Source organism: Cheilinus undulatus, linkage group 16, assembly GCF_018320785.1.
Source record: "Cheilinus undulatus linkage group 16, ASM1832078v1, whole genome shotgun sequence".
Lineage (NCBI taxonomy): Eukaryota > Metazoa > Chordata > Actinopteri > Labriformes > Labridae > Cheilinus > Cheilinus undulatus.
Genome location: NC_054880.1, coordinates 2321128 through 2345981, shown reverse-complemented (window position 1 = coordinate 2345981; position 24854 = coordinate 2321128). Strand labels below are relative to the sequence as shown.

Genomic DNA, 24854 nt, shown 5'->3' with positions numbered 1-24854 from the left:
TTTTTCAACTCCTAACTTTACTTTTATCTAATTTTTTTTTACCTTAAAAACTCATGGTTTTTAATTTTATTTCATATTTTGACATTTGAAACTCATGATTTTGATGCTTACCTCATATTTTGACTGTTCAAAATTTTGACTTTGAATTTCATCTCAGTTTTTTTACTTTTAAAAATCATGGTTTCAATATTCTAGCTCATATTTTGCCTTTTAAAAACATTATTTTGTCTTTAAATGTCATGTTTTTACCTTTTACACCTATAAGTTTGACTTTTTATCTCAGATTTTCAGTTTTTAACTCATCATGTTCACCTTTTAATCGCAAAATCATTTCTCAACAGAGCCAAGTTTTTATACCCCCATAATTAATTCCTGGTGAAAATAAGGTTGACATTTTATGGTTAAAATATCGACCCTATTAGGCCCTCACGTTAGACCCAAGTTCAGAATCCAGCCCCTGCTGTGGTTGAGTTTGACACCCCTGTTCTGAGAAATAGAAAAGTTATTGAAATAAATGCGCTCAAGTAAAAAAGTCTGTTTAGTGACGTAGTGATCTATTTTAACTATCAGGCTAACCCCTTACTGCTTGATCTGTGGGAAGGCCCCCCTTTTTGTTGCCAGTCTTGAACCAAATAGCAACACTTTTTACAAATTAATTTCATGTCAGTGATGAAACAATTAATTCAATAAATCTTGTTGGGTTAGCTAATCTACTTGATAGGTGTCAGGTGTGGACATTTAAAAGTACACCTTTATTCTGAAGGTCAGATGAGTATACAGGAAATTGTGTTTTTGTTTCCGGGTCCATAAGACGCATTCTCAGCTCACCCTTTGGGTGATCAACCGTCCTGTGGGAGCAGAGTTATCCTTGAAAAAGTCTTCCAAGTTGACTTTTCTTCTCCTTTATTAACTTTTGGGTGTGTGTAACATGTCCATGTTTCCGGATCTTCCCGGTATGTTTATTTCCTCCTTCGTGAAACGTGTTAACTGTAAATGTTTCAGGGTGATGAGCCTTTAGCTAACGTTCACATCAACAGAAAGCAAAGTGTTAGTCACAGCTACTATCCGTGAGATCCACTGTCCATGTGAAACTCATCCTCTGTATTTTTCGGTCCGGATTATTCCTTGATGTTCTTAAAATTTAAACTTTGGTGTCTGATTTCAGGGAGAACGCGTGAGCCTGGGCTAGCTTAGCGAACAGGGTGCTAATTAGCTAACAAGTTGCTCGCCTCTGTGGTCTGCCATGTTGTTTTGAGACCAGCAAAATCCTACTTTTTCCTGCTTTAAATGCGAGCCAACCTTTCAGTCTCAATAAGCAGAACCTTTGTATAATTTTCAAATCTAATAACAGCTATTTTGTTGAATATGGACCTCATGTCAAAAAAGGAAATGTTTCACGGTTTACTGCATATCAACTAATAAAACACATATTATATTATATTTTACAGTTTTACATAGCTCTATGGAAATAACATTTAGCTTAGCATTAAATTTGACATCCAAGGATGATCGTAAAATGCAGAATTGTTTCTGACATAATCTTTCAGCTTCTCTTACTGTTTCTCTCTGCATTTCAGTACTCCCTGCTGATGATCAGAAGCTTTTTGTGAGTAAGAAAGAGCCTCCTGTGAAGCAGGAGTGGAGTCCCACCCTGGATCAGGAGGACACTAAGCCCCCACACCTGAAACAGGAACAGGAGAAACAGTTGATCAGTGAGGATGGAAAGCAGCTTCAAGGACAGGCGGAGGCTGATATCAAGTTCCCTCCTTTTCCTTCAGAGACTGTACATGATGACGAGAAACCTCAGTCCTTGCAGCTTCATCAAATAAAAATTGAACAGATGGAAACAGGAGCTAATGGAGAGGACTGTGGAAAATTACAAGGGTCAAGGAGCTCAGATGCAGAGAAATATCCAGAGATTGAGGTCAAGATTGAAGAATCTTCTGAACTAGAGGATGAAGACTGTAATAAACTGAAGTGCTGCCCTAAATGTGGCAAGGGATTCAAATATACAGGCCATCTGACAGGTCACATGAGAATTCACACAGGAGAGAAACCCTTCAGTTGCCCTGAGTGTGGCAAAAGTTTTAGATATTCAAGTCATCTGAAAGTTCACTTGAGAACTCACACAGGAGAGAAACCCTTCAGCTGCCCTGAGTGTGGCAAAAGTTACAGCCATAAAAGTAATCTGACAGATCATGTGAAGACTCACACAGGAGAGAAAAACTTTGGCTGCTCTGAGTGTGGTAAAAAATTTCAGTTTCGACGTACTCTGACAATACACCAGAGAATTCACACAGGAGATAAACCTTTCAGTTGCCCTATGTGTGGTAAAAAATTTACCCGCAAGGAAGACTTGACCCAACATATGTTTGTTCACACAGAGGAAAAACAATTTGGTTGCTCTGTGTGTGGTAAAAAATTTCAGTTTAAACGACATATGAAGCAACATGAGAAAAGTCACATGGTAGAGAAACACTTCAGCTGCTGTGAGTGTGGTAAAGGTTTTAGTCGTAAAGAAAGTCTGTCCCAACATATCCGGATTCATACAGGTGAGAAACCCTTTAGTTGCTCTCAGTGCGGTAAAGGATTTGCACATAGAGGTGCTATAGCCCAACACATGTTAATCCACAATAGAGAAAAACACTTAAATTGCTCCAAGTGTGGTAAAGGATTTACGTGTCAAGAAACACTTATTCGACACATGTGCTCATAAAACGAAGAGACTCATCAGCTGATCTCTGTGTCAGAGGGATTGGTCATAGACGGAATTTGAAAAAAATATCAGGCAGGTTGGGGGTTTTGGATATATACATGGAAAGCAACTCAATTCCCTGGTCTTAATAGGTAACTGGACTTCTCTCCTTTGTGTTGCTTATCTTGTTGTCCATAGTTTTAAAGGCTTCTTAGAGCATTCATCTGTCACTATTTTCATATTATTGTATTTAATCTACTTTGGTATTGTGTAGTTTTTGCTGCTTGCTTCACATTTTTTGAGGTATAACTTTTTTGCTTTATCGTGAATTACTAATGATCATGTAACCTGTGGAGAAACTTCAACCTCCTGAGACCCTGCATGTACAAATCAGGAGGTTACATTTTGTCTTTCCTACGACAAAGTGGTAATTCCTGCTATTAGATTTTTTTTTAGATAATTGTCTAAAATGTCCATTAAAGCTTGAATGATTTACTTGGAAATATCTGAAGAATTTGCTATAAAATTTTACAATTTTCATAAAATTTAAGGGAATTTTTGGAGGATATTTTAGGGAATTTGTTTGGAAATTTTTAAGTATGTTCATGGAAATTTGTGGGATATGCTTGTATCTTTTGGACAGTTTCATTTGATTTTTTATGGGAAATTGTCTTCTAAACTTGTGTCTAAAGACTGTAACAAACTGAAGTGCTGCCCTGAGTGTGGCAAAGGATTCAGATATACAGGTCATCTGGCAGGTCACATGAGGACTCACACAGGAGAAAAACCCTTCAGCTGCAGTCAGTGTGGCAAAAAATTACAGCAATAAAAGTAATCTGACTGATCATTTGAAGACTCATACAAATTAGAAACCTGTAAGCTGCCCAGAGTGTGGTAAAAGATTTAAATTAAACTGTCATCTGAAAATACACCTGAGAATTCACACAGGTGATAAACCTTTCAGTTGCTCTGTGTGTAGTAAAGGGCTTATCTGTAAAGAAAACTTGACTCAGCATGTGTCCGTCCACACAAGAGAAAAAATATATATATATTCTGAATGTTGTAAAAAAAAATCTGCTTTATGGCAACTTTGAGTCAACATAAGAGAAGCCACATTGTCTAGAAACCCTTCATTTGTGACTGCGGTAAAGCTTTCAGTCTTGCAAAATATCTGAACCATCACATTTGCATTCCCACAGGCTTTTCTAGCAAAAATATTTGGCCTGTCCAAAATTCCCCCAAGAATCAGAATCCACAACAGTTAAAGCCACAGACACAGAAACAGTTCTTTCTGAGAAGGAGAGAAATTTCTGAGCAGGGCTGCTTTTTTAGACAGGCATGTTTGGGGACCTCTGAGACCAACATAAACTTTTCTTAAAGGGGTAAAATACCCGACTTTAAAAAAACAGAACAAAAAAAAAAAAAAGCTTAAAGGAGAGGCAGCAACAGGGCAGAAATAGAGGATTGTGGTAGATCAAAAGGAGTCAGGAGCTCAGTGGCAGAGGGACATTTACAACCAGAGATTGAGGTTATTGCAGAGGACTTTTCTGAACCCTAGACTGAAGACTTTCATGATGATGCCAAGAGAACTAAAGGGAATTGGTAAGTTTTACTGACCTGAATCCTGAACATAAAAAAAAGCATCCCCTTTACATCTCCATATCCCTGCATGTTGTATTAAGCTGGATTTATAGAAATTCATTTGATAAGTGACTTTGGTCTTTGGATTACTGTGTGCAGTGGATGAGAGATTAGTTTTATTGTAGAGAAACTGATATAACAACATAAATGAGATTTTTTTTAATCAATATGATTTGAAATTAGACTGGAAATATGATAAACACACGCTGTCAAAAATAAAGTTTTGAATAAATTAAAAAAATAAAAAAATAAAAATAGAAAACAACAACAACATGGGGAGGGAACCAGCAGAGCCCCTGCTGAGGTTTGGGCTGTGTTTCAGTAGGCTCAGTGACATCTTATTTATTTTCACTTTGTATCTAGCTCAAATCATCTCCACTGAATTGCTATTTTCAATTTCACAGAGCATTATTACAGGCAAAAAAACAAACATACAAACACAAATCAAATGCTAATATCAGATAATAGAGTAATCCTTAATTTTTCTCCAAGGTGATGATGCTGGTAAGGAGCACCAAATTGTAATCTCGCCTGGGCACCACAATGGGTCGCTCCAGTACCTTGGAACAGTGATTCTCAAATGGTGGGTTGAGCCATGGTGGGGGGAAAAGGTCAAAAAGGAAATCCATTACATTTTAGATATTTTTTGCTCTGTCTCCTGGTTCTGACACGTGCCTTGTACTTTCTTAGGTCCAAACTACACTATTTAAATTGAATAAATCTGTATCACGAGCTCTACCATTATTCTGAAGGTCGGACGATTGTTGTTTTCGTTTCCGGGTCATACAGAGTATTTCTGGTCGGGAAATTAGTACGTCTTGAAGACCCACCATTCTGTCACCAATCATTGAAAACTAATCAGAGTTGATTTTTCTTTCCGTCTTTGGCTCTTGGATGCGTCTGACATGTCTGAAGTTCAGGGTCTTTCAGGTTTGTTTTCTTTCTTCTTCTGGAAACGTGTTTACTATTTCAGATTAGCCTTTAGCTAGCCTTCACACCCACACAGCCCAGCGTTGGCTACAGCTATCTACTAGTTATATATTTATTTTGAGAATATAAAGGATCCATTGAGGATGGCTTACAGTGGAAGCTATTTTCTCTCTTTTGGATCATTCTTGATTATCCTTGATCCCCTCTTCTTTATCTTTCGTGCCGGAATGCCATCTAACTCGTCAAAAATGTAACTTTAGTGTTTGATTTCAGATTGTATTAGCTGTGGTGACAGGCTGCTAACTAGCGGACAGGCTACTGATGCCTTCGTTGATCTAAGTGAGTTTGAAATTATGAAGAGCGTGTTCATAAAGTGTAGACACTTTACGGATCTGAGCCATGTTACAGATGGTAGTTAGGCTAGTCAAAACAGTGACGAAATCAGCCCACCCTGTATAGCGTACCTTTTTGACATTTGTTTCAACAAAGAAAGTCCTTTTTTCTCCCACTGTCACTTACATTCTCATTTTCAAACCAGAAATTCCACTAGTTGTTAGAATATGTGCACTATTAATTTGCCTAGGTCTTAAATGCTCTTGCATTGTTTTGATGTTTTATTTGGTGATGTAATCTGTGTAAATTGTCCTGCACAGCACGTTGGTACAAACCTGGTTGTTTTGAAAGTGCTCTTTCAATACAGTTGACCTTGAATATATATATTATATACCTTGATATAAAATTATAAGGCTTTAATTTAATCTATTACTCCTTGATTGGTCCTTAAATGTATTATTGTTTGGAAATTTGGGGACCTACCTCTAACATGACAACTCATTCAATAGCACTGCTGCAATAAAAGAGACAATCTCTATTATTATTATTATTATTGTTATTATAATTATTATTATTTATTGCGTGATTTGGCGAAAGTGTGCAATTTCAATTATACTGGACAATATTGTGATTTCAATAACAATTTAAAACATAAATAGTGTATATAGTCTACTTGCTTGATTGTTAATGAAAATGTAGAGGATATTGATAGTTTTAAAGTGTGTACTTCTCAAATCAAAAATATAAATATACTAAGTACCATTTAAAAAGTACTAAACCTTAAGTTTTTGCAGCATTTCTTAAGATTGACTTTTTTTTTTCTTAGTTTTTCCTTTGTTGAAAGTAAAGGTATTTCTACAAAGTTTAACAGCAGCACTTTTAAACTTCAGTGCCTTTATTTTGGCAGTTTTGCAATTGTTTCAAGTACTACTAATACAAAAATAACTGCAGCCTCTTATGTGATTATGTAATTGCAAACCCTGACTATGCAATGACTAGTTGTGCAGCACTAAAATTAATGACTTGCTTTACTACAAAATATTGAAATAATATTTAGAGCAAAATCAAAGACTCCCTGAATCTGCATGGGAGTTCTTTTCAATTTAGGAGAGCTGATATTTCAGAGGTGTTTGGAAAATCTATGTACTAATAGCTTATTATATATATATGAAAAGGCAACGTGTTGCCTTTTTCTATTGTTGTGTCTATACTGTGTACAGTTTTTGGATTTTGTGTGATGACTGAATAAAAAAGAATATTATTACAATGTTACAATGTTACAATGTCATTTAGCAGACGCTTTTCTCCAAAGCGACGTACATTTGAGAGCAAGAACAACACAAGCAATGATCTAGACAAGAAGAAACAACATCAGTAAGTGCCATCAAGTGCTTCAGGTCCAATTGGACGCAAGTGCTGCCGTGTAGAGTTTAAGGCAGAGTACCTAAAATATACGTTGTTTATGTAGTTTTTTTTTTTTTTTTTTTTTTTTTTTGTTTTTTTTAGTTTTTTTTGTTTTTATGTTGTTTTTTTTTTTGTTATTAGACAGCAACAATGAATCAAGGAAAATGTGGGATCACTAATCGCCATTCATTAGACTTCACAACAACTATTTACCAAGTACCAAGTGCTGGATCATTCCCAAAGAGCTGGGCAAAGAAATCCCAGAAGTAGAGCAGGACAGTGCGAGCTAACTATAGTTGGGAAACTCATTCAACCACTGGGGGCAGCAGTGGAGAATAATCTGGCTGAGACTCAATCTACTACTGGGGACAACAGTAGAGAATTGCCTAGCTAAGTGCAAAGTGTTCTCTGAAGAGCTGGGTCTTTAGCCTTCTCTTGAAAGTAGACAGGGAGTCTGTAGATCGAATGGAGTTGGGTAATTCATTCCACCATTTAGGGACAACAGAGGAGAAGAGTCGAGCTAGTGACTTAGGAGCATGATGTGCTGGAAGTACCAGGTGCCTTTCGCTGGCTGAGCGTAGTGGGCAAGAAGGGGTGTAGACCTGGATGAGGGACTCCAGGTAAACAGGAGCAGTTTTAGTTACTGCTTTGTAAGCAATGATTAGAGTTTTGAATTTAATGCGAGCTGCAACTGGAAGCCAGTGTAGAGAGATTAAAAGAGGCGTGACATGCGCTCTCTTGGGTTGGTTGAAGACCAGGCGTGCTGCTGCGTTCTGGATCAACTGTAGAGGTATAACTGTGCATGCAGGTAGGCCTGCCAGTAATGAGTTACAGTAGTCAATACGTGATATTATAAGAGCCTGTACCAGGAGTTGTGTAGCATGCTCTGTCAAGTAGGGTCTGATCCTCTTGATGTTGTAGAGGGCGAAACGGCAGGACCGAGCAATCGAGGCCACATGGAGCTTGAAGGTTAGCTGGTCATCAATCATGACACCCAGATTCCGGGCTGACTTAGTGGGCAAGAGATTATTTGATCTAAGCTGGATACTGATCTGCGGTTCCATAGTGGGACTGGCTGGGATGATAATGAGCTCCGCTTTGGGCAGGTTGAGCTGAAGGTGACGCGTTCCCTCATCCATTTAGAAATATCAACAAGGCAGGATGAGATCCGAGCTGAGACAGTTGTGTCATCTGGTGGAAAGGACAGGAATAGCTGTGTGTCGTCTGCATAGCAGTGATAAGAAAAGCCATGGGAGCGGATGATTGCACCAAGTGAGGTGGTGTATATTGAGAAAAGTAGGGGACCAAGCACAGACCCTTGAGGCACCCCTGTTGATAAGCCATGCAGTTTAGACACTCCTCCCTTCCATGATACTCTAAAAGATCTCCCTGTGAGGTAGGACTTAAACCACTGTAGGGCAGATCCTGAGATACCAAGTGAAGAGAGTGTGGAGAGGAGGATTTGGTGGTTTACTGTGTCAAAGGCAGCAGACAGATCCAGCAGTAGGAGAACTGAGGACTGACCAGCTGCTCTGGCCAAGCGAAGTGATTCCGTTACCGACAAAAGTGCAGTTTCAGTAGAGTGGCCCCGCCTAAAGCCAGACTGATTCTGATCAAGTAGATAATTGTTCTGCAAGTGTTCTGAGAGCTGGTTGAAGACTGTGCGCTCCAGTATTTTTGATAGGAATGGGAGAAGTGAGACCGGCCTGTAATTTTCAACCAGGGCTGGGTTGAGAGTGGGTTTTTTGAGCAGTGGTGTAACCCGCGCTTGCTTGAAAGCAGCTGGGAAAACACATGTGGACAGAGAGGAGTTAATGATACAACTCACAGCAGGGCTGATTGTGGGCTCAATCGCCTGCAAGAGATGTGATGGTATCGGATCGAGGGGACAGGTTGTGGGCTTAGAGTCAAGCAGAAGCCTGGTGACCTCGCTCTCACTTAGTGGAGAGAATGAGCTAAGTGATGCATCACTAGCTGGTGGCAGAAAACTGAGTTGGACAGGCTCAGAGAATTGGTTGCTGATGGTAGAAACCTTGTCAGTGAAGTAGGAGGCGAACATGTCTGGAGTCAACATACTGGAGGGTTGTGGGTTTGAAGGAGAGAGGAGCGAGTTAAAAGCAGAGAAGAGTTTGCGTGCATCAGTGGCAGCACAGATTTTTGATTGATAGAACGCCTTCTTAGCAGATTTTAGAGCAGAGGTAAAACAGGACAGTTTTTGCTGATAGGCACTCAAGTCAGTGGTTTGTTTTGATTTACGCCATTTTCTCTCTGCCGCTCTGAGCCCTGCCCTTTGGGTTCTGATGACCTCAGTGAGCCAGGGACAAGGTGGAGTATTTCGAATAGGCTTAGACACCAGAGGGCAGAGTTTGTCCAGAGAGGAGGTCAGTGAGGAGCAGAATGTGTCTGTGGCCTCGTTAACAGTGAGTGTGAAGGACTCGTTACATGAGGCTAGTGCAGCTGAGACCTCGTCAGACAGCTGTGTTGGGTCAAGTGACTGAAGGTTTCTGCGGTATGATCTTAATTGAGTAGTAGATTGTTGAAGTTCAGGTAAGCCAAGTGAGAACTGAATGAAGTAGTGGTCAGAGAGGTGAAGTGGTGTTACACTCAAATTAGCCGTGGAGCAATTGCGAGTTAGAATCATTGAAACTCAATTGGTTTAATATTAACCTATAGATTACCTTGATGTTCCTTTTTGTCTTTTAGTGCTTCCTACTGATGTTCGGCATGTGTCTGTGGGTGAAGAGCAGCAGGTTTGGAGCTCCTGCCTGGACCAGGAGGAAACTAAGCCTCCACACATCAAAGAGGAACAGGAGGAACTGTGGATTGGTCAGGATGAAGAAAAGCTTCAAGACCAGGAGAACATTGATATTCAGTTCCCATTTAGTTATATTTCTGTGAAGACTGAAGATGATGAAGAGAAACCTCAGTCAATACAACAACATGAAATAAAAGCTGAACAGATGGAAACAGGAGCTGATAGAGAGGACTATGAAGGATCAGAGCAAGCCAGGAGCTCAGATCCAAAGAGACATTTACATCCAGTGATTGAGGTCAAGATTGAAGACTCTTCTGAACCTGAGGCTGTAGGCAGTAACAATGTGAAGTGCACAGTAATGTATCAGTCAGGTCTAAGCTCTGTGGAAAGACTTCGAGATCAGGGACAAAAGACCAATGAGAAACTGAATAGCTGTTCTGATTGTGGTAAAATATTCAAAAAGAAAAGGAATCTAATGACACACATGATAATTCACACAAAGGATACAATCCTGGACTGCTCTAAGTGTGATGAAAGATTTAACCTTAAAGCACATCTGGAACAACATATGAGAATTCACGTGGTGGCAAAACCCATCAGCTGCCCAGAGTGTGACAAAAGATTTAGACATAAAGGTCATCTAACAGACCATTTAAGGACACATACAGGAGAGAAACCCTTCAGTTGCTCTGAGTGTGGCAAAAGGTTTAGTCGGAAGGAAAATCTTACACAACATATGTTCATTCACACCAGAGAGAAACCCTTTGATTGCTCTGAGTGTGGCAAAAAATTCAACCTTAAAGGACATCTGAGACAACATATGAGAATACACATGCTTGAGAAACCTTTCTGCTGCTCTGAGTGTGGTAAAGCTTTTACTTGTAAAGAAAATCTGACCCAACACATGCATGTTCATATGGGAGAGAAACCCTTTAACTGCTCTATGTGGTAATGGATTTACACGTAAAGAAACTCTATCCCAACTCATGTTCATTCATACAAATGAGATAAGCTTCAGTTGATCTGAGTGTGATAAACGGTTTAACCGTAAAGGAAATCTAATCCAACATATGCTCATTCACACAAAAGAGAAACCCCTTAGTTGCTCTGAGTGTAGCAAAAGATTTGCCTTTAAAAGATCTCTGAAAAAACATATGATGTTTCACACTGGAGAGAAACCCTTTGGTTGCTCTGAGTGCTCTAAAAGTTTTAATGACAAAGCAAATTTGAGTAAACACATGAGAATTCATACAGGAGAAAAACCCTTAAGCTGCAGTTCTTGTGACCAAAGATTCTCATGGTATTGTCAATTAAGAAGACACAAGTGTGTTAGTTTTTCTTCAGAGCTATTAAAAAAACAAATAAAGAAAAAAAGAAAGACAGTAGCAGGAGCTGATGTAGGCTATTGTGGAGGATCAGAAGGAAGCAGGAACTCAGATCCAGACAGACATGCACAACCAGAGATTGAGGTTACCATAGAGGACCTGTCTGGACCGGAAACTGAAGATTTTCATGGTTATGAAGATTCCTAGAGAAAAAGAGGGCATCAATCAGTTTTATGAGAGAGTAGATATTTCCAGTCAGAGTTATGGAATGTTATACTGTTGAAATACAATTAATCAGTATAACTCAGCTCTACTAAATATGGAAGCAGTTTCAGTTAGGGGTTTCCTTTTAAAAAGTCACACAGGAGTGAAAGGATTATCTCTATATTTTTGAATTAGGGTATGTGGACAGTTGGTGTTACTTGCAAAACAATAATTTACTACCTTTTTCAAACATAATGGTTGAATTATTTTTCTGGAGACTAATTTGCGAAAAAAAAAAAATCATAATGGCGAATCCTCAGTTAGGCATACTGAAAACCATTACTACATATGTATGTATTGTTCTCATTAATCAGAAATGATTTTTTAACCCTGACCCAGTCAACATGAATAAGAAACATATGTAACTTTGAAAAAAAAAAAAAAAAAAAATAGAGCCCGTAATTATATATTGTCTGGAAATGATGGTGGCATACCTGGATGTAGCCGCTTTTGGCTCCCTGATATGGTGTTGTTTGATTGTGTGTGCGGTGTTAATGGTGTGAGTAAGGACATGTAATCAAGCAAGACAGATTTACACTCAAGCATCCTGTTGATGTGTTCTGATGGGATTACATAAGAATATAATTTGTAAATCAAACATAACAGGAGAGGAAGAAACACTTGTACACTGAAAAAAGTAAAACATTGGTTGAACTTTAAAAAAATGAAGTAATCAATCACACGAAACATTTTGAATTGAATCAATTTTTTTTTTTTTAATTAGGTAAAAGTAAATTTTTTAAGTTCATAGAACCTGTGTTTAAAGGTTAAGCAAACCTAATTATTTTAGATTGTCCTAAACCCTGGATGCCTGTGCTGGAGTGCAGAGAGAGAGAGCAACTCAGAAAGTGGCGGCTGCTGTTGCATCCACAGTTTAGCGTTTTGTGAAACCACTCAGAACCTACGGGATGTTGCTACGAATGTACATGCGCACAGCAGGCTCAATGCAATAAAAACACTGGTGAGCTGTGGTGAGGTACGGTTCATAGATAAACTGATTGAGTTTGACAATCTCTCATGCAGTGAGCATGAGCAGCTACAGTTTATTTTTAACAGTAACACACACACACACTTACACATACATACAGGGTAGTCTGCACCATTATCCCCCTCACTCATGGTGTGACACTTGAAACAAACACCTTCCCCCTCAAAACATGAACCAACAATCAAATCATGCACCATTAAAACCCCACAGTGAAACATGAACATTATAGAACATCAGAAGAGTGAATTACCTTATACCAAACAATCCCAGCAGTCCCAGCTCCAGGTGACTGCTTCCTGGATCGCCACAATACATTGATCCAATGACAGAATTTAATTTGGTGTCCAGCTGCCAGTTTAAATAAAAAATATAGGTTCAACCATTAAGATAATTCAGAAGGTTTAGATTTAATGAACAAATCAATAATTTTAGGCTGTTATAAAACGGAAAATTACATCAATCCAACAACAGCATTGTTTCACTTTTTTCAGTATATGTTTTCTTCCATATAACCAAAACTGTTCTCACTCTTTGTAACCAGCCCTGAGCCTCACTGTAACACTAATTACAAAGAAATGTCTTATTATTGACGAAATGGGTAGTACTGATAACTGTGTTGACAATTTCCAGTTTTTCACAATTGCTAAAATAAATAAATAAACTCATTTATTGGATTCAATCTCGCTCTCTAAAACACATTTTCCATTGTGACCTATGATGCAGAATGGTCGCCAATGGTGGCAGAAGATAGGCACAATTTAAGCATAGTTGTCACCGTTCAGTCAAAACTGAAAACAGTTGGGTCTAATATGTTGAACCAATTTAGACCAGATCGGAGGGAAAAAGTAAGTTAAAGTTGAACAAGTCTAGAAACAATTTGAGTCTTTTAATTTGTTCATCCTCAAACCTTAAGTGGTGTTTTTAAGACTGAATATTTAGGTCTGAACTCCATTTAGATATCAGCATCAGCTAGATTTATTTTGTAAATATCAGCAAAAATCCAGTATTGTGCATCTCTATAATTTAAGGTGAAATTCAAGTAACTGAAAGACTTTTTTTTTTTTTTCTCACAGAACTAAAATGAGGGACACTGGTTATAAAAATCGCCCAGTGCTATGCAGTATGTAAACTGTAAACTATGACTGAGTTACCACGGGGAAAAACTAACAAAAAATTAAAAAAAAACAAAAGTATAACAAAGATTCTTACACGCTGTTTTCTGATCTTGCAAATTCAGCAGTGCCCCAACATTTTGGTACTCAGACCTTCACCTGGTTGTTTGCTATAATGAATCAACATGTCTTCTGATTAATGTACTGTTTTGAAGCAACATGGCAAACATTGGAAATATGCTGAAATGATTCGTGTTTTCTTTGTTTATATCTCTCTTTTTCGTCTCTCCAGGTGTGCAGAAGGTTTTGTCTTTTAAATACTTACTTTGAAAATTCAACTGACTGAATTACTAGTGAACTACTGATTTTTTTCCTGGAGCAATTATTGACCACAGTGTTTTCTATTTTGCCCTGTAGTGTTTAATGACTGCTCCTTAGAGTTTGACTTTTGACTGATGTGTTTATGATGTAAGAACAGTTTGATTTTAAGAACAGTTAAGACTGTTTTGACCACAGAATCAGAGGTTTTGTAAAATTAGCTGGAAAAATGAGTCTTGTGTAAAGCGTTTAGAGAAAAGGAAGTACGTAATTGAGAAATCTATTTAATCAGCTGTGGAAAAACTGTAATTAATAGGTGTTAGCGGTTAGATGTTTTAAACTAAAGTTTTATTCTGAAGGCTAGAAACTGGTGTTTTTGTTTCCGGGTCGAGAAGGCTCTTAACCGCCTGGCACGGTTAGCACGTTTGTGTGATCCAGCGTCTTTCAGATGATCTTAGAATTAGTTGGCTTTTCTTTTCCTTCTTTGACTCTAGTAGGTGTGAAAAATGTCCGGGTTTCAGGATGTTTCAGGTTCGTTTTATTTCTTCTTCTGTAAACTTCTTAATTGGAAAACGTTTCAGGGAGCTCAGCCTTAAGCTCCTGCTTGTTATTATAAACTTGTTTTCTGGATTTAACGAGTTATTGCAGGAAATCTTACAAACCCTCACTATTAAATATTTTTTGTTTGGAATGTCCCTGGAGTTGGTAAAAAATAAAACTTTAAGTGATTCCAAAGAAAGTGCTAGCTTAGCTGACAGACTGCTAATTAGCTAACAGGCTATTTCCCTGGATAGTTCCCTTTGATGATCTTAATAAACTCGTATGGTTATGGAGTACTTGATTATTTGATATTAACACATTGTGAATTTAAGCCATGTGAAACGTTATTATAAGCTGAAGTCACTGGTTGAACTTGATTTTGGTAGCTGTGACTTACTGTGGCATATCTGCTGTCTCTTACGGCCTGCTAGGAAAAAAGGGCAGATCTGGCAGCTTGGCATGTGCATAGATGGTCTCTTATTATCCAGGTTGAGAAGATTTACTTTCACAGGGAGCTAAAAATGCAAGTTTGGTTTTAGAATAGTCCACAACTCCTTTGATAGATCTCCCTGTATTTCAGTGCTGCCCACTGATGTCCAGAAGCCATTGGTGAATAAAGAAGAGCCTTCTGAGCTGCAGGGATGGAGCCCCAGCCTCGATCTTGAGGACACTAAGCCCTCACACATTAAAGAGGAACAAGAGGAAGTGTGGATCAGTGAGGACGGAAAGCATCTTCAAGGGCAAGAGGAGCCTAATAATAAGTTTCCATTCAGTCTTGTTCTTGAGAAAACTGAAGATGATGAAGAGAAACCTCAGCCCTCACAGCTTCATCAAATAAAAACTGAACAGATGGAAACAGAAGCTAATGAAGAGGACTTTGGGGAATCAGAACAAGCCAGAAGCTCAGATCCAGAGAGTCATTTACATCCAGAGATTGAGGTCAAGATTGAAGACTCTTCTGAACCTGACGCTGAAGACAGTGATCATATGAAGTGCCCAACAATGTATCATTTAGGTTTAGACTCCATGGAAAGAGTTAAAGATCAGGGACCAAAGACAGATGATAAATTGCATTGCTGCTCTGAGTGTGGTAAAATATTCAAAAATGAAGTAAATCTAACTGGACACATGAGAATTCATACAAGGAAGAAACCCTTGGACTATGCTAAGGGTGGTGGAAGCTCTAGCATTGAAGTGAATTTGCCACAACATATAAGTCACATGGTTGAGAAATCTTTCAGCTGCACTGAGTGTGGCAAAAGATACAGCCATAAAAGTCGTCTGACATATCATCTGAGGAGTCACACAGGAGAGAAACCATTCAGCTGCCCTGAGTGTGGCAAACAATTTAGATGTAAACGCAATCTGACAGAACATTTAAGAATTCACACGGGAGAGATACCCTTCAGTTGCTCTGTGTGTGGGAAAGGGTTTATCCGCAAGGAAAACTTGACCCAACATATGTTCATTCACACAAGAGAAAAATCTTTTGGTTGTTCTGAGTGTGGTAAAAAATTCCGCCTTAAAGGACATTTGAGACAGCATGTTAAAATTCATGTAATAGAGAAAACCTTCAGCTGCTCTGAGTGTGGTAAATGTTTTAATTGTAAAGAATATCTGACCCAACATATGCGCATCCATACAGGAGAGAAACCCCTAAGTTGCTTTGAATGTGGTAAAAGATTTGCCTGGATAGGGTGTCTGAAAAAACATATGATAACTCATGCTGGAGTGAAACCCTTTAGTTGCTCTGAATGCACTAAAAGTTTTAAAGATAAAGAAACCTTGAACAAACACATGAGAGTTCATACAGGAGAAAAACCCTTAAGCTGCATTTCTTGTGGCCAAAAATTCTCATGGCATGCTCAGTTAAAAAGACACAAGTGTGTTGATGGTCATTCTTCAGAGCAGTTAAAGGGGCTACCAGAGCTGAAAAGGAGGACAGAGACAGGAGCCAATAAAGAAGATTGTGGAGGATCAGAAGGGGCCAGGTTTTCAAATACAGGCAGAGATTTACAACCAGAGATTGAGGTTATGTTAGAGGACTTTTCTGAACCTGAAACTGAAGACTTTCATGATGATTCCTTGAGAACAAGAGACCGTCTGTCATTTTCACAAGGAAAGATTAGGAAATTTCAGTCGTAGCTATAAACTGTAATACTGATGACTAACCAGTTTAACTGTTGTGGTAACAGTTTTAGCTGGATTTACATTTGAAAAGTCACACAAGAAGCAAACCATGATTTTTAGGACATTTTTAAAATAGTTTTTATTTGACCTTTATTTTACCAGGAAAAAAACCTAATTTGGATTAAAAATCTCCTTTTCGAGAGTGTCCTGGCCTAGATATAAAACAATAAATCAGAAATCTTATGTAACTTTAAAAAGTAAGAGTCTGTTGTTGTTTATGTCACCAAGATAAACCCTCACGCATTTCTTTAAAGCTAATTTGTTTTTCCCCCTTTCTATGGTAACAGTATACCACAATATTACAAAATTCAAAGGGACAATGAGTTGAAATACTTATTTAGGTGCAGCAGCCCCCCTTCTCCCCCTAAAACAAGACTTTGATGTAAAACTCAACTCCATTATGTGTAGGAGATCACAGAAAATGTTTCTATAAGTCTTATGGTGTTCATTTCTTTGTAACTGCAGCTGCAGTTTTTAAGTTTTGTTTCTTTCCTGCTGAGTCAGGTTAAGCTGCTTACCGACAAAACACATTTCCTGATGTTGGCATTAGGTGAAATATAGAAAAACTATATCATGATTTTTATGGCCAGATGATCTTAACTTAACATGATTCTTTTTCTTCTGATTTTAAAGGTTAATTTGTAAGTAACTGACCAATATAAAAAAAAAAAAACTCTCATGAAATATTTGTCTTTACAAGTCAAATCTGTTAAAGTTTTTTCTTTTTCTTTTTCTTCTGCAACAACCTGTTGGCCACTGCATGAATATTGAAATATCTGCCACTTAGTGTCCTCACCATCAGATAAGGCCTTTTCTGCACCACTTCATACTTGTGATTTGTGTTTCTTCTTTGAATCTATTTTTTGTGTTCACTATGCACATTTTTATATAGTGATATTTATTTTAAAACGTGGAATATAAGCAGAATTCCCACATCTGTAACTTTATACGTGTGGCCTCTGTTCTTGAATTAATTTATACAAAAGCTTCAATTGTAGACTGGTAAAATTGACTAAATTAGCTAATAAAAAACACAACCCAGAATGAGATTAGTTTCTGTGACACATAACCCTAATTTCATTTTTACTGCAGTCTTGATTCATGTTCATAAAGGGGTCAGGATAAAGTTTATTAAATAACATGGGGCGGTAATGTTACGCTCACACTGAAAATGGGAGGAGAGAGATAAAGCTGCAGGCTTAGATCAATTCGAGCAGCAGGCACATAAAATAACTTGAAGATTACAGTGTCTAAAACTCTTTAATAGCGATCAATGTCTGGACCTCACAGATAATGCCTGTGAGGTCCAGAAGTGTGTCTGTCTCCAGAAATTCCAGCTGACACAGTGAGTTTAGTTTCTGTTTAGTCTTACTGAGGGAGATTTTTGTATAATGCTTTATCACTGGGAACAAACCTCAGCTGGGATTACTGACAGTAGTAAACTGCTGCATCTTCAGTCTGTACTCCACTGATGGTCAGAGTGAAGTCAGAGTTTGATCCACTGCCTGAAAAATGTACTTGAAACCCTAATGCTCTAGTGCTAGCAAAATAAATGAGGACTTTGGGAGTTTGTACCTCTCTAATGGTACCAATCTAAAATCTGAGCTACCAGCAACAGAATGTGTAAATTTATACAGACGGGTCAATTGACCCAAAGAGTAGGAGAGTGGGTTCTGGTATTTTCATCCCTGAAGAAAGAGCTGAAAATGGCTGAGGGATTCCAGATCACAAGTCAGTTTACTCTGCAGAGATGATGGTGGTATTGGTTTGTTGAGGGTCAAAAACGAAGTCCCTTTGTCATATGCAGTGGTTTGGCAGCAGTTCTGTTAGCAAATAAAGAATGGAAGTTCAAATCCAGACCAGATTTATTTTGAAATTCATCAAACTTTATACAGACTTCACAGAGCAGGGTGTGAGTTGGGATTTATGTGGGTTCTATCACATATGGATGTGAGGGTAATGAGGAAGCAGACAACTTGGCAATGATTGCAGCATAAAAGGGAACAAAAGAAGTCAGTTGCAGTGTGGGCTGTCTGAATGTATGGGAGTCATGAATGAGACAATAAAATATGGATGGCAAAAAGAAAACAAAAATCTGTCATTAACACCAGAGGAAACTTGAGCTTTGTGGGCTGGATCTTATATAGAGAATCATCCTGATGGGAGATGTGAGTGTGGGAGCACTGAAACAAATCCTTATCAACTACAAGAACTACTCTAACCACAGAAATAAGTTGTTCAGATAATTCAGATCAGCTGGAGAAATTGTCTTTGATACCAGCACTCCACTAAATCTGAAAAGCTGGAGAAAATAAACTTTTGAAAATCCTGCACAGTACTTGAACACAGAAGAAATGTGAATACCTGACAAGTACTTAAATGGCGAACAGTAGAGGGCAGTAACACGCATCTAGCCTGCCCATAGAAGAAGAAGAAAGGAAGTTTTGCTTTCATTTCCGGGTCATGTTCTATGACGGTTCCAATTCGGCGTTTTGAAGGAGAGCAGTAATCTTAGAAAAGTGTTCAGAGTTGTCCTTTTGCCTTCTGTGTTTCTTGGATGTGTGATATGTCCGGGTTTCAGGATCCCCCAGGTTTGTTTTCTTTCTCTTTGCGTAAACATATTTACTGTTAATGTTGGAAGGAGCTGAGCCTTTAGCATCCACACAAAGCACAGCCCGTAGCCAAAGCTAGCTCCTGATAATTCTTATGTTTCTGGATTTAAAGGATCGCTTTCACTTAGGTATTTTTTAGATTCCCATGCTATTACCCACGGCATTAAGAATTATAATTCTCTCCATGTTATTCCGGATTGTCCCTCGAGTTCGTAGAATTTGGACTATAGTGTTTGATTCCAGGGAGACCGTTTGACAGTGTTAGCTGATATGATATTTCCTTATAATTGCCTTTGTTGATCGACTTTTTATGTGGATCTGAGCTTTTTTGATCTGCTCAAACAAACGACTGTCCGTTTTATGTGAGCTAGAGCTATATCTTTTTGAAATTTACTGAAAGTGAAAGTTAAACGGCATTCATCCCCTAGCTATGAATGTGAGTGAAGTGATTCTGCTAAAACACGATAATGGGATACACTGTAAAAAAGAAAAAAAAAAAAAAAGTAAAATTTACGGTAAAATACCGGCAGCTGTGGTTGCCAGAAATATACCGTAAAAAAAAAAAAAAAAGGTAAGGAAAAAATGTGTTTTCATTTTAGCTCAAACTTATTTTTTACTGTAAATTTCTGTAAAAAGATAAAATATTGTAAATGTTTATACAGGGACTTGCTGTAAAAATAAAAATTCCACTATAACCATATTTACAGTAATTTGCTGGAAAACTTACTGTTATTTGATATGAAAATTACAGCTCTTTTTTCCCCACTTTTTACAGGGATTAGCAGTAAAAATAACAATAATGAAATAAAGCAACAGAAATCCTGTAAACCTAAATGCAATCTATCTCAGTAATAAAAATGTTTAACACTATTTTTTATTACTACTTAAATTTTATGGTAAATTACCAGCAGCTGAGGTTGCCAGAAATTAACCTTAAACATTCAGTGCAAAACACGATATAATTACAGTTGATTTGCGAAGTTTTTACTTTATTTTATACAGAACTTTCCCTGTTGTACAGTAATTTTATTTTTACAGATTCTTCTGTGAATATGAATGTGTATGAGAGCAAAGCCTGTAATTTTAACCAAACACTACTGTAATTTTTTAGGGTAAATCCCCCCTTCTTGAAGATGACAGTATTTTTCCTTTAATTTCACAATCGTCTTTTCATTTTAGCAGTACGATTTTGTAATTATTACATACTGTAATTGTAAAAATCTATGTTTAGTACCGTTGCTTTATTTACAGTAATTCTGTGTATTTTATACAGTAATATATGTTTTATTTTTTACGGTCTTTACTGTTGTTATTTGACAGTCTTTCACCGTATTTTCTATGGACATTTTTTACAGCATAGAATAGTTACTAAAAAGTCATTGTATAAAAGTAAATAACAACAACATTAGTTGTTTGCAGCAATCCAACTCATACTTTGAAACAATCAATATTTCTCAGTATTGTTCTTTTGTTCATCACTACTGGCACTTGCTATCATTTCATCACCCAAAGCTGCTCCAAGGGACCATTGAGTTAAAAATACAACTCAGCTATTATTTTAACTTTTAACTTTTGGTACTTTTGAACATTAAAACGATGCACATTGCACCATTTAAAATGTGGTATATTAAAATACCAACCCAAGCCTGTGTTATGAGGCATTTTTACATTTGTTGCAACAAAGAAAGTCCACTTCTGTCCCTTAAAGGTCAGTTACTTTCTCACTTGTAAATAAAAAAAAGTCCAAATTTCAGGCTTGATTTGCTTTGTGCTTTTTTTAAGGGGCTGTTCTTGGTGACTTATTTTCTTGTTTATCAAATGGAAGAAAAAATTGTTTTCATTTTGACTATCAGACTTGTCTTAATGTCAGGAAACACTCAGGAAACAGTCAATGACAGGGACATAAATGTTATTTGCTTTGCAGAATGAGTTAATATTAGTAGTCAACCTTTGTCCTACCCACAGGTGTAACATCCACAAGTCTGTGCTAAATATTAGATTCAAGGGAAACATATTCACATCAGAATCACAAATGTATGTTTTGTAAGTCTGAATGAATTAAAAATTGCCAAAATCTGTATTTTAATACTATTTCATCCCAAGTACATCTCCAACAAAACACAATGAGAACAGCAGACCTCCTGCTGGTATTTTCTCCGTACGTCATCTCCAATTGGAGCAGATCAGTTCAGATCATACAACACCACCCAGAGTTTAAAAAAGCAGAGTAAAGACCAACAACTGCTGTCAAACTTAGACATTAAGAGTAACAGGATATGTTACCTGTTTCTTCAGTTCCTTGGCAAGGAGCAGTGTAATAGTCTAACGAGTGACCATGTCATCTAGTGACTTTACATCAAATGCATCCTAATAAAAGATACTGAATACTCAAAGAGGCCCTTTACTGTGTTTTTCATTGAATACATATCAGCTTAACAGATCTAACTATTACAACCACTGACTCTGTCAGCTGAAAGTCAACCGTTAAAATCATCACTGTTTAAACAGTAACTTTTTGCAGCATTGTCAACAATGAGGGCTAAAGATTTAGTATCAGTTTTCACTAAAAAGTTTCTCATAAATACATTTCAAGCTTAAGCTCATGCATTTATTCTCATTAAATGATTTTGCAATAGCACAAATCTTTTTTTTTTTTTTTTTTTTTTTTTTTTTGGTTTTAGGTCTTTTTTGTGTATTCACGTTATTTTTATTGACTGATACAAATGTAGGGTAAAAATGCATCATCTTGAACTTTTTTGTGCTTATAATAATTTATAGCTCTTTAGGGGCTAGAGAAATTTCTGAGATAATTGAACCTTTATGTTGTAAATTAGGAAGCTTTTTTTTTTTTTTTTTTTTTTTTAAGATTTGTGCCTGTATTTTGACAGAGTCGGGAACAGGGACAAGAGTGGGGAGAGACATGCCATAAAGGGCCCCAGGCCGTATTAGAACCTGGGCCACCCGTGCATGTGGGGCGTGCCTCAAACCACTAGGCCACCTGTGCCCCTGGGAATCAGTTTAAATTGAAAATCAATTCTGAATCAAATCGAATGAAAAAGTCATTCCAAAGAATCAGTTAATTCAAAATCAGGATATGGTGTCACAACACAGCATGTGATCTTCTGTAAAAAATAAAATAAAAATAATAATAACAAATTGTCTTTTAAATTATTACTGTTATTAAGTGTTTACACCAAAAGTTTTTGATTTCATTTAGATATAAATGATAGAAGTCAAAGGAATGAACCACCTCAATAACCGTAACAACACAGAAGTTTTAATAATCAAATAATTTGCAATTTTATTAACATCAGGTTCATGTGAAACAAATGAATGTTTCTCAATTAGCTGCGTTTTAAGTAATTGACAATTTTCATAATCATTTTTATTAGATCAGGCGATAGTGAACAAGCCAACTCAGGTCAAGTTAACACATATGTTCTTGATAACATTTAAATTACCTCTATACAATTAAAATGTTCAATTATTAAAAATGTGACTTTTAAGTGGGGGAGCTTAAATTGCAAGTTTGATTTAATACGTTTGAAATAATCATACAGCTTCCTTTGATGACTCTCTTTGTATTTCAGTGCTTCCTGGTGATGCTCAGAAGCTGTCAGTAAGTAAAGAAGAACCTCCTGAGCTGCAGGAATGGAGCCCCAGTCTGGTGAAGGAGGACACAGAACCTCCTGTCTTCAAAGAGGAACAGGAGGAATTGTGGATCAGTCAGGATGCAGAGCAGCTTCAAGGACAAGAGGAGGCTGATGTCAAGGTCTCAATTACCCCTGTAACTGTGAAGACTGAAGATGATGATGAAGAGATACCCGAGTCCTTGCAGCTTCATGAAATAAAAACTGAACAGATAGAAACAGGAGGAGATGGAGATTACTGTGGGGGATCAGAAAAAGCAAGGAGCTCAGTTTCAGAGAGACATTTTCACCCAGAGATCGAGGTCATGATTGAAGAGTCCTCTGATTCTGAGGCTGAAGATTGTAACAATGCATATCAGTCAGGTTTAAACTCTGTGGAAAGAGTTAAAGATAAGAGAAGTGTAAAAGCGCATCTGGCAGAACATTTAAATGATCAGGTGGACAAACCTACTTGCCCTGAGTGTGGCAAAACATTTAGAGATAGAGGTAATCTGGCAGATCACTTTAGAACTCACACAGGAGAGAAGCCCTTCAGTTGCTCTGAGTGTGGCAAAAGCTATAGACATAGAAATCATCTGAAAGACCATTTGAGAGCTCACGCAGGAGAGAAACCCTTCAGCTGCCCTCAGTGTGACAAAAGTTTTAGACGTAAACGTCATCTGAGGGATCATTTAAGAATTCACACAGGAGTGAAACCCTTCAGTTGCTTTGAGTGCGGTAAAGAGTTTTACCGCAAGGAAAACTTGACCCAACATATGCGTGTTCATACAAGAGAAAAACCATTTAGTTGCTCTGAGTGCGATAAAAGATTTGCCAATTCAGGATATCTGAAAAAGCATATGTTGATTCACACAGGAGAAACACCCTTTAGCTGTTCTGAGTGCGGTAAAAGCTTTAAGGATAAAGGAAATTTGAATAAACACATGAAAATGCATACAGGAGAAAAACCCTTTATCTGCACTTTTTGTGATCAAAGATTCTTATGGTCCACTCAGTTAAAAAGACACAAGTGTGTTGGTGGTCATCCCTCAGAACCATTTGAAAACCAAACAGAGCTTAAAAGAAGGCCAGAAACAGGGGCTGGTGTAGAGGATGGTGAGGGATCAGAGGAAGCCAGGAATTCAGATCCAGACAGACATTTACAATCAGAGATTGAGGTAATGTTAGAGGACTTTTCAGAACCTGAAACTGGATCCGAGACCATGTATCAGTTTTACACTGAGAGATCAGGAAATTCCAGTCAGAGTTATGAAATGTAATACTGGTGACAAAACATCAACAAGTAGAGCTCAGCTGCTTTAAATATGTAACAGTTTCAACTGGAGTTACCTTCTGCAGGTAGAGAAGCCATAATCTTAATGTCATGCTATATCAATTTAAGAAATGTGTGTAACTTTAGAGAAGTAAGAGCATGTACTTATTTGTTTTGGCTTAAAAGTAACCTTTGTACTGTTTCTACATGAGAAGGTGATGGCATCTTTCGCAGCAGGTGCTGCTGAAAGAAAAAAAACTCTGTGTAAGTGCTCTGAGTTACTCCAACAGACATTTGAACTATTGAAGAAATGTTTATAATTGAATAAATACATCAATCTAATTGTTTGTTTTTTTAAACATCAATCAGGATATGGATTTTCTTTTCTAGGATGGACATCTGAACAACTTTGAGGCTGTAATTGTGTTTATTCTAAAAGAAAATGTTGAGCTCAAAGAACTGGAGATGTAGCTGTGTGTCTCTGGGAAGATGTGGACCTCATTGTCTTTCTGTCTTTTGATTTGATTGAGTTTTCAGATATTTCTTTTTCATCAGCTTTGAAGAGATTTTGATAATTTCCTCTATTTAATCATTGTATTTATAATATTGTGACTCCATTTAGATATTTTCAGCTTCAGTGAGAACTAGACATGCTGTTATATGACTTTTGACACGTTCTAAGAAAGTATCTTATCATGAGTCTAGATTTTATTTTTACAAGCCATACCCACTGAACTGAGAATCATGATAAAGACTATTTCAGATCACTTGAATGGGAATATGACTTTGTCTTTGAGCTTTAAATTATTTTTCTCTTTTAGAGTCACCTACCTTGGACATTTATG

At 37.4% G+C, this 24854-nt stretch overlaps 4 protein-coding genes and 1 gene segment (V, D, J or C); all 5 read left to right on the top strand.

Moving 5' to 3' along the window:
• LOC121523659 overlaps nucleotides 1-24854 on the top strand; it is a 189612-nt gene that overhangs the window by 43164 nt on the left and 121594 nt on the right.
• LOC121523628 (gastrula zinc finger protein XlCGF8.2DB-like) lies at nucleotides 818-3165 on the top strand. Its single transcript, XM_041808568.1, has 2 exons — nucleotides 818-953; nucleotides 1578-3165. The coding sequence occupies exons 1-2, from the start codon at nucleotides 929-931 to the stop codon at nucleotides 2714-2716; spliced, it is 1164 nt and encodes a 387-aa protein (XP_041664502.1). The 5' UTR covers nucleotides 818-928; the 3' UTR covers nucleotides 2717-3165.
• Nucleotides 5137-10710, top strand: LOC121523454 (gastrula zinc finger protein XlCGF8.2DB-like). Its single transcript, XM_041808362.1, has 2 exons — nucleotides 5137-5266; nucleotides 9707-10710. Exons 1-2 carry the CDS (start codon nucleotides 5242-5244, stop codon nucleotides 10708-10710), a joined length of 1029 nt encoding a protein of 342 aa, XP_041664296.1. The 5' UTR covers nucleotides 5137-5241.
• Nucleotides 14162-17527, top strand: LOC121523569 (gastrula zinc finger protein XlCGF57.1-like). Its single transcript, XM_041808498.1, has 2 exons — nucleotides 14162-14296; nucleotides 14886-17527. Exons 1-2 carry the CDS (start codon nucleotides 14272-14274, stop codon nucleotides 16448-16450), a joined length of 1590 nt encoding a protein of 529 aa, XP_041664432.1. The 5' UTR covers nucleotides 14162-14271; the 3' UTR covers nucleotides 16451-17527.
• Nucleotides 18961-24295, top strand: LOC121523599 (zinc finger protein 771-like). The gene is made up of 2 exons (XM_041808533.1): nucleotides 18961-19086; nucleotides 22698-24295. The coding sequence occupies exons 1-2, from the start codon at nucleotides 19053-19055 to the stop codon at nucleotides 24014-24016; spliced, it is 1353 nt and encodes a 450-aa protein (XP_041664467.1). The 5' UTR covers nucleotides 18961-19052; the 3' UTR covers nucleotides 24017-24295.

Bases quoted from the DNA above. Each gene is read 5' to 3' on its own strand.
- LOC121523628 (XM_041808568.1), top strand. From the start codon at position 929: ATGTCCATGTTTCCGGATCTTCCCG. The intron at 954-1,577 runs GTATGTTTATTT...TCTGCATTTCAG, and splicing joins CATGTTTCCGGATCTTCCCG to TACTCCCTGCTGATGATCAG.
- LOC121523454 (XM_041808362.1), top strand. From the start codon at position 5,242: ATGTCTGAAGTTCAGGGTCTTTCAG. The intron at 5,267-9,706 runs GTTTGTTTTCTT...TTTGTCTTTTAG, and splicing joins TGAAGTTCAGGGTCTTTCAG to TGCTTCCTACTGATGTTCGG.
- LOC121523569 (XM_041808498.1), top strand. From the start codon at position 14,272: ATGTCCGGGTTTCAGGATGTTTCAG. The intron at 14,297-14,885 runs GTTCGTTTTATT...CCTGTATTTCAG, and splicing joins CGGGTTTCAGGATGTTTCAG to TGCTGCCCACTGATGTCCAG.
- LOC121523599 (XM_041808533.1), top strand. From the start codon at position 19,053: ATGTGTGATATGTCCGGGTTTCAGGATCCCCCAG. The intron at 19,087-22,697 runs GTTTGTTTTCTT...TTTGTATTTCAG, and splicing joins CGGGTTTCAGGATCCCCCAG to TGCTTCCTGGTGATGCTCAG.